Consider the following 15083-nt stretch of genomic DNA (forward strand, 5'->3'; position numbering starts at 1 on the left):
TCTGTGCTCTGGCAATGGCTGAACCTCCTTGGTGGTGATACAGCAAAGGGTAATGGATGGAAGTATTTCCTCCTGGTTCTCCGCTAACCACTCTGTTCAAACCCTTGGGGTGTGCAGGGAAGGACAGTGGCATTTTGACTGTCTGGTAGGGCAGGGGACGCCCAACCTGGGACGTGCCACAGGGTATGTGGTGCTGCTGCAGCCCGGCACGGCACCACGGGGACCGCAGAGGAGCAGGGATGTGTTTGCTGTGTGCATGGGCTGTGAGAGACATGATACGGTCACAAACCAGAAAAATCCCCCTCTCTCCTCCCAATCAAATTAGGAGTAGAGAGCAGCAGAAAGTGCATTAACTAATCAAACTGTGATTTCAAATTGATTATTGCAAATTGCCAAGCGTAACAATTCTCCTAATGGCTGTGATTTAAAAATAAAAAATAACAAAAATAGAGCTTCCATTAGGCACTGCGCTAACCCGTCCTTGCTGGCGGATGGATGAGGGTTGACTGTGCATCAAGGCTCTCTCCGTGCCTCGGCAGCCTCGCGTTAGTCCCTAATCCAGGCAGTGTGGGAGCAGATGTTTGGCTTGCGGATGGTTCTGGCCCCGTCTGCTGTGGCCTGGCACAGTGCCCGCGGGCAGCCTGGCCGTGGCAGTGCTGCCTTGCCCATGGCAGGAGTTCCATGTGCCTGGGCAGCAGCCCTGTGCACCTTCCCAGTGGTTGCCCTGGCAACCCAGTCATCCTGCCAGCAGCCTCCAATGTCAGAAAATAAACCAAGATGACACTGCAGCTCTTAAAAACAAAACAAAACACACGAAAAAAACCAACAAAATCCAAACCAACAACAAACCACAAACAAAAAAACCCCAGATGTTCCCCACTATGTTTCCTTACGTTATCAACAGTCCAACTTGCTACTACTTCATGTCATACAAAACTGAACTTCTAATCCCTGTAAGGGTTTCCTCCAAGGCAGTTTGCGTCCCAAACTTAGCGTCACACTTGGAAGAGTAAAGACCTCACAGATTGTCCTTTCCATGGGAAGCGTGGGGTGAAACTAGATATCTACTTAGTTGCACGTGTTGAGTAAGCCATGTGTTTTTCAATTGTCAAATTTGTTTCTCTGCCTAAAGCAGTTTTGCTATGCTTTGATACCTGCTTCTTCCAGTGTTTAGGTCAAATTCACTCAATTGGTACAATTATGTTTGGGAGCAGAGTTCCTAGTTTCATTTGCTGCTTTTGCCTCTGTTTATGTCTGATCGGCTTTATTAATCCACGAGCTCATAATCACGAGTACTAGTGCCCATGTTGCCTGAGATTCATACTCACCCATTGGCATTGAATATAATTGGCTTCTCTTTTGATTACCATAAACATTTGATAACCTAGCTGTTCCTGGCAGCTGGAGAGGTCTTACCACTGTTTTTGAGAGAGTTTGTTCCTCTGGTTCAGAACACCTATCTAATGTCAAGAAGATAATTTCTATGGAGAGGCTTATCCTGTTTGTACAGGACAAGTCTTGGGACTATCGAGTTACCAGGTAGGTACCAGTTTTTGTCTCTATGCAAGCACAGTATTTTTTTAGATGACTAAACTATTGCTACTGTCCTTGTCTGCTTATGTTGAGGGGCATCTGAAGGCACCCCACCCATCCTCACCATTCTTGGATCCATTAGTGTTCATAAATGCTTAATGATCACTGTCATCTTGTCTTCCTCAACCAGAAAGGCAGAATGGCATCTCTCAAGGGAAGGCAAATGAACTGGTTTGCTGACCCGCTTCTAGTTATACATGTCCAGCTTCTAACTCTGACTTTGGGAAGACCAGATGATTCTTCTGATCATGTGCCATCAAATGCCATCACTTGTCATACGGCCCATGACCTGTGTCCTGCTCTCTGCCCAGGACTTGTGCTCGCTGCCTCCTCAAGCTCTTTGCCTTGCAAGTGATGAAGGAAGAGAGAAAAGATGCAACGGAAAGTCTGCATTAATAAATGTAAGCTTCTCTGAGTAGGGAACTTTGGGAAGTACAGAAAATATTTAGAAAAAATTCAAAATAGAGTTTTATTCTGAATACAGAAAACAAAAACCAGCTGCTTCATATTGCATGTGTTACTCTTTCTGTTTTTTACCAGCTCTGTTAAAGCTTCAATAATATACAGGAGTCTATTAAAGGTTTTCAAGATGAAACCAAGTTTGGTCATTATCACTAAATGGCTCTTTGGTGGGCTGTATAAAAAGAGTGAATGGTCTCACTGTGGTTCTTAGTGAAAACATGCCCAAATTGCAAAACCAGGATCTCTGCTGGCCTCACCTCAGGACTAACAGACGCTGCAGAGACTGAGGCTGAGTTTCTGACTCTTTTGCTGGCCTGTGCTAACACCCTATTTTCAGGATTAGTTCTGCCCCAGGCACTGAGGAGGCAGCAGCTCTGGGGTCCTTTCCTGGGGCAATTTTTCCGGTTTTAGTTCTGGCGATCCTCAGGGCGTCTGCACCCTGGTGCTCTTGCTGAGCTCCCCAGGAGCTGGAGCCCAGCACCTTTCATCTGCACTTAAGTCAGACTGTTACTATATATTTTTTTAAACCTGCACATCTCTTCCAGGAATACAGAAAGGCTGATGAATGCAGCATTTCTGGAAGCCTTTTGTCTCTCGTGCCTCTGTTAGGACTCTCTCACTTGTGAAGTACTTTAATTGCTAAACCTTCCCTTCAAGCTGGGTGCAGCCAGCAGGGCACCTGTGGTGGGGGACACCTATGGTGATGCAAAACCTGTTTGTCCATCAAGGAGACTCTAAATGGCTGTAGAAGACTGACTGACTCTTGGGGAGAGTTTTTATAATGTTGTACGAGACCAATTCCTATGTCACTTTGCCTATTCTGAAGATGAAGGAGCCAAATTTAGACCCGAGAATGAGGCTTGCTCTATGGGTTAGCAACAAAGCCAACTCTGTCTCTTGGAAATGAACAACAGAGGCAGCAGAAGAAGAGATTTGCTGGGATCTGGCAGTTTATACTGTCATTTTTCTTGGTCTATTGCCAAACAGATACAGTCTGTGCTTGGGGAAAACAAGGGGATGAGTCAGGCTTCTCTACTCAGGTTGTTACAGGCACTTCTTGCAGGCTTTAATTTAAACTCTGCTTAGAGGATTTAAGCTCTCAGCTCCAAAATGTCCTCCTGTTTGTGGTAGGACAGGTCTTTGGCCATAAAGTCTGGCTATCTTCACACAGCCAAGGCAGGCCCAGTCTGTTAAAGGCTTAGCAGAGATGGGAAATTAAAACCTCCCTCAGCTGACCTCTATGAGAACCGGCCATCCTTGAGCCAAAGGAACAGCCACATTCTCTGTGTTAGAGGCATTTGCTCTCAAAAGGTTTTTGGCATTGGGTCAGTAACTGAAGAGTGCCACGTGCGTGACTTGTGCCACGTGCGTGACTTGTGCCACGTGCGTGACTTGTGCCACGTGTGTGAATTGTGCCACGTGCGTGACTTGTGCCACGTGTGTGACTTGTGCCACGTGCGTGACTTGTGCCACGTGCGCGACTTGTGCCATGCGGGTTTGGTTCTGCAGACACGTGGGGCCTGTGCAGCGCGAGGATCCAGCAGCGCTCTGGTGGGGCAGCTGGCCCCGCTCAGAACCTCTCTGCAGCGTTGCTACGTGTTGCTTTTCCTTTAAGGAAAAACGCCAAGAAGGGTAAAATCCTGGGGTCATTACTTAGGGATTTTTTGCAAGCCAGCAAGTTTGCTTAAGAAAGGCAAACTTGTGTCATGTTGCTGTAGTCCGGTCATGTTGGACACAGTTGCTCGTCTTCTTGATCCTCACAGAAAGGTCAGTGCCCGTGTTTTTATGGAGCGGGATGTTGCCCAGGCCTGGTACTAACAGCTATTGTGGTGTCTCCCGTGTTATAGCTGATTCTTTTCTTGCTAAGAAGAGCGAGCATTTCTAATGCTGCCCCTGTTACATTCTAATGGTAACCAGCTGATACGAGGTATTACGTGGACCTGTTAGGATGCTGGTTGCCTGCACAACCTGAGCCTATCTGGCAATCCTTATAAAAAACTCACTGAATAAATCTCCTTGTAATAGCGAGGGCGTGAGCAGGTCTGTGTACTCGGTGCCTGCTGAATGCAACCGCAGAGGTTGTGCTTGGACTACATGGCTTTATGTGTCTGCAGAATTACTGGTCTGTTGTAAATAAGGGAGTCAAACCTGAACCTTGGTCATTGTCAAAATTTTCCAGGCTTTTCCATCTGTTGGTCATAAAGTTCTGATGAATACTTCACAATCCAGAGCTGCTATTCTCTGTATCATGCAGTAAGTCAGTGCAATGAGAACAAAGTTCCTGACTGGCCGAGCTGCTTAGAAAATGTACCTGTTTCTTTTAAGAGCTTAGTGGGCTTTCTGTGGGCTTTTCATTTTCATATATACAATGGCAGTTGCTTGTGGATCGAAATAGGAAATTATCTCATACAGTTTGTGATTCCAAAAAAAAAAAAAAGAGGAGGGGAAAAAAGTTGCATTTCTCTGTTCCCAGAAGAACACTTTATCTTGCATATTGAATTGCAAATGGCAATTCCACCGGAGTTACAAAAAATAATTTTCTGAGCTTAGTTCCTCCTAAAATGCGGGTCTGAATGCAAGTTGTTTTTAATTAACCAGGTGTTTTGTAATCAGTTCTACTCTTGCAAGGATGGAAGTGGCTAGTTCGTTGTCATAATTGTGAAAATACCAGCAGTAAATGTGTCTATACCAAGACAAAAGAATTCTCCTTAAACAAACACTCATGTCCAAAGCTAATTTGAATGCTAAACCCAAAAGATATTAAGAGTTTTTTAGATGTTTTACTCTTGTTTGGACACTTGTGCTGTTTAACTCTGTAACTACCTGTTTGTTATTTGGCTGAATTAAACGCTGCTGCATTTGTTAGCATATACAAGAGCTTAGTAATACAATCAGGCACTAATACATTCATTTTCTACTTGACTGCTCATTCATTGAGATGTTAGTACATAGGAAGAATATGATCAGGGTGACTGTGGGAAGAACTAATCAATTCATAATGAATAATCCGAAAATACAGATGTCTGAGGGAGATGTCCTCAGCACAGACCCAATTCAGCAGAACCAGAGGAGACCCCAGCAAGGTGGGATGCTCAGCCCTGAGCTGAGATGCCACCACCTCATGTCCCCGAAAAGCCTGGGGCAGAGCTTACCAGGAGGCAGTTCAAAAGCTGCAAATTTGGTGCATCTGAAGCAGCTTTTGACTGCGCACAAATCCCAGCGACCTTCGCTGGGGCTGCAGAGAGCTTCATGTGTGAGGGCTGAGTGCTGGTAGGGGGGAGCTGCCAGGGTTTCCTCAATGACAACTGCTCCCTTCTGTTTGCCCTTCCTCATCCCAGCCCCGGCCAGGAATTTGGCATCTTTTCTGTTTCTGAGCAGCTTCCTCTTACTGGTTTTATTTCAACTTCTCTCTTGGGAGTTAATTCTAACAAGCAGTTCTGTGTAATCTTTCTGATTGCAAATAAGAAAGCTGAGCTAAGGTACGGACCCATGGCTGGGATCTGTTTTGGGCCACGTGCCCAAACCCGCTTGTACAGCGATGGGAGCGGGTGCAGGTGTGCTGACATCTGTCTTGAGCAAAGCGGTGGTTTTGAAAACCACGTTTTTTCAGCACGTTAGCAACTCTCATCCAACTGTCTGAAAATGCTCTGACAATAGGAACTGAGCGTTGCCCCTTCGTTGCCACTTTTTTAGTAGAAAACATAGAGACCCAAAAGCGATGGGTAATTTCCTGGAGGCCAATTGCACATGTGCTACATCTGATTAAGGAGTGTCCCTCCTTTTGTCCCCTGCAGTGGCCCTGGATCCTGGCTCCTTCTCTTGCAGAAAGGTCGAAGGCAACCTTTAGTGTAAACTTGGACAAATTATTTGCATGTAGATTATCATCTGTCTGCTTTGCAAACCTCAGACATCCCCTCCACACTCAGCATTATTAATACTGCTGGTTTATGTTTTTTTACCCTTGGGCTAGGAAATGCTCCTTTTCTTTTGCTTTCAGCACCTCCTCGGTTCCTGAAGAGAAGAATGTCATTTGGGTTACACTGACTTGAAAGGAGATGTGACTGGAACTGTTTCCCTTCTTGAGTCTCAGCATGGCCTGGATTTCTTGGGTGCAACCAAGATCAGGACTGCTGCCTTACAGACAACTCCCATTACAAACGGGAGTGCTGCATCCCCATCTGTTGGGTGGTTCTCAGAGGAGGGATGTGGCAGCGCGTGACCTTCTGCCTTTGTTTCAAAACAAAAATAAGATTCAGTCTGGGAAACGGGTCTTTCGATGTCTGGGAGCATCTCGGTGATCCTGTTGTGTGGAATGATGTGTGCGTGTGCTGTGTGATGAGCATCGGATGAGATTATTCACTGTGGCATTAAAGAGAGGGGTTCCTATATGATGCTTCATTCACATTAAACTAAAAAGTTTTGCAAGTAAATTCCAAGAAGACTGAAATTGGAGCAGATGTTTGACAGAGGTACATCTGCCCTGTGGAGGCTGCATGGTTGGGGAATCAAGGGGGAGAGATGAGGGAGAATTTAGTAAAGACAGAGGAAGTCCATCTTGAGGTGTCTGTGTGTGCCCGTGTGCCTGCACATCTGTGTGGGATTTTTCTTCCCTGTTCTTTCACTGCCCAGGGTTCTTTATTGTCTCTTGCAGGTAGATCACCCGTTGCTATAAATTTTCTTATCTCCAGTGCTTTTCCAATTATGGATAACAACAGGAAATCAGTCATTGGTTTCTAAAAGGTCATCAAGATATAAGGCCCGATTGGGAAGGGGATGACTTATGGAGTTAGCTTGTGTAAATCTGGGGAAGTTTTATGCACAAGTCAGGCACGAAATGTAAGTGAGATTCATAAAAAACAGAGATTTACACTGGCTTCAGTTAGTGGAAATCAAAACGGTTATGAAAATTTCCCCTTCTTTCCATGCCTGTATATGCAGAGAATAAGCTTTTAATGTGCTTTTCAAGCATCTGTGGTGCTGGGGAAGGGCTGTACCTTCCCCGGGAGGTTCAGCATGCAAAGCGTTGGTAAATACAAGTTTGTCCCACACCTTGCCTTGCTGGTCATCTAGACGTGACCTCCTCTATGCATGAGAGGGCAACTCAGTCTCGTCTGAGTGCTGGCAGCATCCAGTGAAGGTGATGTCTGGCTCAGAGTCACTTCTTGGGTGACATTAGGATTAATGCCATCACCTCTCTTTACACTCACAAGGTCACTACGGATCTGTGGGACTTCAGGTACTGAATTTGTCAGGTTTTCATGGAGCCACAAACGTCCCCAGGTCACAGCTGGAGACACCTGGTTTTACATCACTCACTGTTGGCTGTGTCTCCTGCAAGCCATGCTTTGCTCCTGAGATATGTACAGCCAGCAGTCACATCCCAAAGGGTTCCTTGCCTCACCCATGTGCTGAAAGTGTCCCTCAGCCTCTGTAGTGCTGCCATCGCAGTTGGCAGTGACATAAGGTGACAGCCCATTGGTATAGCAGTGGTTTTCATGTATGTGCAGCAATGTCACAGTTCAGCACCCGGCTCCATCTTTAGTGATGCAGCTCATTGGAAGAAGAGTGAAGGATGTCTCTCCTGCTTTATGTCCTGGCCAGTCCTACAGCATCCCTGGCCATCAGGTTCCCCTCTGCATCCCCATGCTGCTGACACAGCGGCCCATACCTCTTCTTGGCTTTTCTTCTAGTTACATGAATCCAAAGGAGGCCGAAGTATTGGCACTGTCGTAGAAGATGACATGTATATAATGGCTTTCTAAGTTGGAAAATAAGGTGCTTTGTGCAAAATGTAATGAGCAACAGGCAACAATTCAAGGGAGAAGGGAAAGTACTGCTGACAACTAGTCCAATTTAGGCACTTAGCTGAGGCACTGAAGTCATGAGCCTCATCAGCTCAGCTACTGAAGAGGAGAGAGGCTGCATGGGCTGTGAGGATGAGGTGGTGGGTGAGGATACCAGCCCCGCAGAGCATCACCAGAGCAGGGCACGGGCACACACAGCCCTCCTGCAAGGCTTTGAGATCAGGAAGACAGGCCAAATTTAACCATAGCATGTGAGAAAAAGACAAAGCAGAAACATTGGCTTGCATGGCAGGGCTGTTTGACAGACACAGTTGCCTTCTTTTAAAGGAACAGCTGTGTAGATACAATTTCCAATGGACCTGACATAGTAAATGGCTGGGAACATGGCAAGTACCCAGAGATGTAAGCATTTCTGACCATGCTGCCTCTCCACACCCAAATGTGATGTACAACACAGCAGATCTGCCCTCTAAACCTGCTTCAAAACACAATTCAGGGTTGGTACAGAGGTGTCTGGCAGCAAGAAAAGGTGTTGGGAGCTGCCATGAGCTACTTAACCTTCTGACTAATGCACGAAGTCATTTCTGTCACAGCTGTCTGAACAATACATTTGCCAATTAAGTTAATTCAATCAAATCCCTTGTATCCAGGAGAAAGGGCAGAGCAAATTCAGGTGAAGGAGAGAGAATGGAGCCAAAATTCCTCTCTATGTCACACAAAAGCAGAACAATGTGGGGGGTGTGTATGTATAAATATTTATGAATAATTGCACTGCAGAGCCACACCAAAAAGGAGCCCCCAAAGGAAGGATGAAGGCCTATGGTAAGACCAGAAAGTGCAGAAGATCAGAGCTGTGCCTATTCTAGAGGAAACGTTCAGTGCATTTGCTGCAGCTACTGCTTTAGGAGCAGGATACGGCCATAGGCTGCTATGATGGGACTCAGAAAAGCCGAATGTGACTCTTCTTCCTTGACCGGTTCAACCCCAGCAGGGTGGCCCAAGCTCTGCCTAAACGAGGAGGTGACACAGCCCAGCAGGAGGAAAGGTCAATCAGTCAGGGGGCTGCCCACTGCTCGTGCGACGATGATTAAATTGGGCTTTGCCAGGTTACGTTGCAATTTGGCTTGCTCCCCATCTGTCTTGCCATTTTAAATAGATCTATAACCACATGGAGGTCATGGTCAAAGCCAGCAGATCCCAGCTCATGTAAATTATCCTCATACCCCTAGGTCTTAAGAGTGCTCATGGTCACAGCATCCCCTATGTGACTTGGGGGTTTATGTGGGGCTGGGAGTAGCTCTTCCTTCCCTTTGGGGAGATGGAGGAAGGAGAGAAAAATTGTCAGTTCCTTTTATATTTTTCCTTTTTTTCCCCCTTTTTGGAAGGACGAAGAATGGCAACCGAGAGAATGTGCCAGTTTCCAGATTGACACCAAGTGAATGAGGCCGCTCGTAATCACTGCCTACGAGCATTTATCACTTCCCCAGATTATAACGTGGGGAGCAGGTGTCTGACCTGCAATGACAAAAACATGGAGTGGCGGTAGGAAGGAAGGAAATAGATAAGATGTCATTTTTCAGCGCGATTTTTCTCTCTTTAATGTTCTCCTGGATTATGGGAAACAATCATGGGATGGGGAGCGCCGATGTTTTATGGTGTCAGTAGGGTTTAAGGTTTTAGGTGGAAAAAAAAGGTGGTGTTGGATCCCATATTATTATGGGGTATTTATAGGACACACCAAGTTTGGTTTTTTTCTTTTTTTAATTTATTTACTTGAGTCAGGAAAGATAAATGGGATTCTGTATCCACGTACTTGTATCCAAAAGAAATTGAAAGAAACACAGTCTTCTTGAACTTGGCCTCCACTTAGGGCAGGAAAACGACACAGAAATGACCCTTCTGAGATTAAAGAACTGCTCATGTCTCAAAGGAGATGGTAGAAATTAGTTTGTAAAAATGTTTCCTTCTCATATTACACAGTTGCTGCCTCTTCTCATGTCTGCTTTTTCCCTACCAGAAGGGCCACCAAATTAAAAAAACCCACCAACTTTGCTGTGATATCTTCTGCTACTGCTGCTTCTAAACACACTCTCCTGTGTGACCCATGAATGCTGCTTCGGTGCTGACTTCAGTTTTTCATCACTGAACATATTTCAGGATGGGAAATGGTTTTAACTTCCCTGATCTGCAGTTTTTGGGTTTAAAACCTCATTTCTAATAATAATAATAATAATCATCATCATCATCATCATCATCCTACTCTGAGCTGCTTTCATGTTTTCTATCCAAAGAGCTGGCAAATGTCCTCGTGTTTAAGCATTACAACATCCTAGGACCAATGAGTACAAACTGCCAAAATCCAGATCCAGTTCATTGCACAAATCAGAGCTGTTTGTATTTGAAACCTTGTTTTAGGTTCATTATTGCCATGTACCAGTGGGAAAGGAGGAACTGAGAGGCAACAGGATCTTGCAGGTCACACATTGAATATAATCAGAGCAAGGGGCAACCCCTCCTTCTATCTCCAGGCTCCTGGGCAGGAAGGGCCGGTCACTGGTCAGTTCCAACCTCTGGCTAAGAGAAAAGCTCACTGGAGATGCTGAAGAGATGCCAGCCTCCGTGTTGTCTCCAGATGTGTATGAATTATTCCAGGACTCTTTGGGAAAATTTGGAGTTGTTGCTTCTAAGAGAACAGCTTCTGCAAGGAGTGATTTCCTCCCTCTGTGTTTGATTCGGTTGATAGTGATTGATTAGTGTTAACCAGCCTCAGAGATGATTTGGAGCCAGAGGCTGCACAACACGTATGATGAGTCTCTCTCTTCTTTTTGTAAATAAGAATAGACCACATTTTCCTGCTCTGCGGATTTCCAAGCAGTGAGGGCTCAATGCACTCAGTGCACCTTGTGTCTCGCTCTTCCCCTGTCAGCTGCAGTGTCTGAGCTCGGTGCTGAGCTCCGTTACACAATGTCCCCCATCCTTGCCAGCACTGCCCTGTGCAAAGGGCTGGACCAGGCGGGATGCCACAGGAAGGCAGTTTGCACCCAGAGGGAGGAAGGAACAGCATCTCAAAGAAACAAGCGCTGCGAGCTGCCCTGGGCAACACACGAGGCTGCAGAAGAAGAATCCAGGAAAGCACTGTTAGCATTGGAGAGGGGAGGAAGGAGGCAGAAAGGAGGGGTGAATACGGGAGAGAAGCCCTGAACTGCTGTGCAGGGGTTGTCTCTTGCTGCTCCCAGAGATGTTCTCTCCCCGGGAAGCAGAAGCGCCCTGTGTGCATCAGCACAGTCTGGCTGGTCCTTGTCAGACCATTGCCTTTTGGTGCCATGAGATCACAGGTTGATCCCTGCACGTTCCCATCAGCCTCCAAAGCAGATCTCTGGATCCTGGAAACTCAACCCATCAGAAATGACGGGGGGAAGAATTTAAAAGCACACCTCTTTTTGTCCTTGCTGGGATGTTCTTTGATAGAAAAGCTATGAGAGGCTTTTCATATTGTTTTATCAAAACTAAATAAAAATAAGGACAAATATTTTGAGGTGGTGGTAATGAAATTAAGGAGTTTGCTTGTCTCTATCTATAACAACCTTCTGGCTAGTAATCTGAACAGAAACAATAATTTGAAATGGAAGATAATTAAATTAAACAGGGAACAAAACTGGAGGAATAAGACTTCTGATGAAGTAGGGTGGCTGGGGAAAAAGTAGAGGAGGTGGCAGGGAAAAGCAGCACATCTCTTTAAATTGTCAGTCTCTCAGGACAAGGTTGCTGCAGTCATAATGAGTGTCCTAGTGAATTATCTCCCACTTTTATTGTATGTTGCTACCATGGGGAGATGGGGAAACTAACTTCTTTTTTTTTTTTTCCTTCCTTTTTTTTTTTTTTGTATTTGGACAGACTTTAAGAAGTGGCATCAAATTTGAAGGGCACCCAATCAATCTGTTGTCCTAGCTGCATGAAATTGTATTTCCCTGCCACTTCATATCTTATTTGCAGCAGCTGGGCTGTAAGTCATTGGTGATAACATTCTTTATTATGCAGCCGTGTTTATGAACTGTGCCTGGAAAGAGATGATAGAAATATGCAGCAATATGCAAAGGGGGGGATGTTGGGGGGAGGGGGAATAAATGCTAGTTGCTAGGGCAACCGTGGGGCTATTTTGGGCATCAAATTTTGCAGATGATGAAAAGCATTTTCATGTGATGGTTGGTCTCTCCAGGAAGAGAAGGGGAGAGAGGGCACACAATAAACGGGAAGATAATGTTCAAGAAGGCAGTCATTCATTTTTTTTTTTTCATATATAAATACATATATGGTTTCAGCTGTACTGAAAATGTATTAAAACCAAAGGAACCAGTACCTCCTAGTTAAGGGGAAGGAGAGATGTTTCAAATAACCAAATAGGAAATGGATTGCTGATAATTTGGGAGGCTTTCCTCTATCGCTTGTCACAGTCTAAATGTAGCTGGTACTCTCGGAAAGCGCTGCATGAGTTGTGCTGGTGGCTGCAGTTACCCCCTTGTCCCCGCTCATCTCCCCATCCGCAGGTAGCAGCTCTCTCCCCCAAAGGCCGGCTCCATCTCTATCACAACAGCAATTAAGCCAATTAATTCACAGCCCCTTCACCACAGGTCACAAAAGCGCGAGTTATCAAAGGCTGCTCTTGACTCTTGCAAAGATCAGATGATACCCGTACTTGATGCCCATTAAAATGCTAAGATTCATATAAAATGGGTATTGCTTTCAGGCAGTTGCCCTCAGCTGGAGATCTCCAGCCTGGAGGATCTGAGCTGCTCCCACCGTGCTGACATGGGGGGCATGGAGGGAAGGGCTGGGTGTCTCCCCTGGGCTGGGGGAGAGGCAGGAGGTGCTGTCGGGGAAGATCCTGGGGACCCTCAGGATGGAGGTTCAGGTGTGGGAGCTGGACTGTCTGGACACTTAATGTCCATGGTGATGCTTGGCGCTGAAGGCAGTGCTGAAGAGCTGTGAAAGTCAAGGATGCTTTTACAGAATGAGCACAAATTTCCCATTTTTTGGCCTGTAACACAGCAATACCAGAAAAAAAGAAAAAAGCATGTCATTGCAGGGGGTGAGAGAGGTGAAATCACCTGAAATCACCTGCATTTGCACCTGCTGGGACATGGGTGGATCCTCCTCTGCTGGTGGGTCATGTAAAGGGTGGCCCGAAGGGTTTTACTCCAGCACCTGTGGACCCCTTGCACCAGGAGAAGGGGCAGAAGTGGCAGAGCTCTGGAAGGTAGCACAGGGTAGGAGTTTTTCTCGGTCTTTCAGCTTCTGACTTTCCTGCACAGAAAGTTTTCCTATGCTCTAGAGTGGCTCTGTTGCTGTGATGCTTTTCTCAATTTGATTTTACTGGAATTGCTCTGAGGGAGAACAAGCTTCTGGGTGTTGTTTGCTGTCTCTGGATGATCGCTGTTGCTCGAACCATTCTTAAAATCCCTCGGACTCTAAATATACTGGCACATTAAGCCATTTAAAATGAACTGTGCATGTTTTCAGCAAGAAATCTATTTCAAATACAATATAATGTGACTCTCTTATTGCTCTAAAAGTTGTGGTTTTAATTAAGTAGTTATCAGTGGTGGTGAGATTCTTCTGGAATAATTAAATCAAGGTAGTTTAGTGAGTAATTGTAAAGTGAATTGCGGAGACCATCAGGCTGCTGTTGAGACAGTCTGTTTTCTTTCAGAAAATTAATCCAAGTGATGCGTGTTACTAAGAAAAGTAGTAGAACATTGCACAGGGTAATGGGCATTTGTCTTGATGTGCTTTGTGTCTTAGAGCTGCATCTTTCTAATTTTGCCTTTCCATCTTTCAGTTGTCTCCTCCAGAAACAAATGCTGATGATTTTCCACTTTGCATGTTCTCTTTCTCTTAATCTGCTGCCCTGGGTGGTTCAGCACAGAAGGCTGAAAAGGGAGCGGGTGATAATTCAGTAAACAACACAAGCACAGGACTGATGTTACCAGTTCTTGTGTTCACGAAACAGCGCTTTCTGGTCTGGATTTCCTCGCTTTTGGCCAGGGCAGAGCTGAGCCAGCCCTGTCTCTTAGACCCTGGCACCTGATTCAGATGTTTTGTTGCTTGTGTGTTAATCTGGTATTTAAGGGGTCTCACCTGGCATGTGGTAATTATCTTGCTGTTAGATTTTTCTGAATATAAACAGCCAACAGATCCCTTCCATAGCATTAAACTTTGTTTGCCAGGAGCTCAAGGGGAAATCCTCTGCGCAGACTCTGAGTGCCTGCAGGTGCCTCCTGCCGTGGTCTGTATGGACTGCTTGCAAAATAGATGTCTGCCCGTGTGCACAGTGAAGGAAAATACAGGTACACTGTAGAAACTGTATTTTATGACAGATTTGATATTTCTGAAAGCTTGCCTCATGTTGTTTTAGTAGCTTTCCTTGCTCTGCCCAAGGAGTATGTCCAACAAACAAGAGCATTGCACAAATTTTGAGCAAGTCAAGCTGACACCAGAGCATGGCGGTTGATATCTTCAAAGGCAAAATGAAGAATTATGTGAGAATAGCCTGGTCACCCTCCTCATGTTATTCTTGGGCATCAGCAATCACGCAATAATTTACCAGCTGATGTTTTGTTGGGGCATTTATTCTGTAACCCCAAAGTCCACGAGGACTTTGTGCTACAGAAGGTGGCAGATAGCTCAATATTTTCAGTCTTCTTTTGGAAAGAAAGTTGGGTTGACTGTCTTTTTGCTTTATAAATGTGTCAGTGCTGAGAAACAGGGAGCTTTTATGTCTTCGTTTCTGGTCCATTCTGCATTTGAGCCACCAGAAATGCTAAGCACAAACTTGAACCGCTCCGTGTGCAATGTGTAGTGTAAATACTGTTAGAATAAACATGTGTATATGATTTGGGAATAACTTTTTAAATTTAATTTTTTTATTTTTCTCCAGGACATGGAAGCTTCTGGCTGTGAATTTGATACCAAAGACAATCAAGATCTTGGTGACGGACAGGTCAGTCTTTAGCTTTGTTTAATCCAAAACTAAATTACGCTTCTTAACCGTGGTGGTGTTGATGTCTTCTACTTTACAAAAGAAAGCTGTGCAGGCTGGTTGGCAAAAATTGGACTTTACCATTGCTGAGATGGCGGTAGCCAGACTGGGATGATGGTTTTGACACTGGTCCCAGATGTGAAACCTGGGCTCAGCTTTTCTTGAAACTCAGGTTCAGGATCATTTTC

The 15083-nt window shown here is 45.3% G+C and overlaps 1 protein-coding gene across 11 annotated transcripts in view; it reads left to right on the forward strand.

Moving 5' to 3' along the window:
- Positions 1-15083, forward strand: part of TNRC6C (trinucleotide repeat containing adaptor 6C) — a 281325-nt gene that overhangs the window by 4941 nt on the left and 261301 nt on the right. For all 11 annotated transcript variants that reach the window (XM_071816681.1, XM_071816683.1, XM_071816687.1 and 8 more), the window contains exon 2: positions 14794-14856. In XM_071816681.1, the coding sequence (XP_071672782.1) occupies positions 14794-14856 (63 nt within the window). The remainder of the gene's footprint in view (positions 1-14793; positions 14857-15083) is intronic.

The sequence above is a fragment of the Patagioenas fasciata genome, chromosome 18 (assembly GCF_037038585.1).
Source record: "Patagioenas fasciata isolate bPatFas1 chromosome 18, bPatFas1.hap1, whole genome shotgun sequence".
In the NCBI taxonomy this organism is placed as follows: domain Eukaryota; kingdom Metazoa; phylum Chordata; class Aves; order Columbiformes; family Columbidae; genus Patagioenas; species Patagioenas fasciata.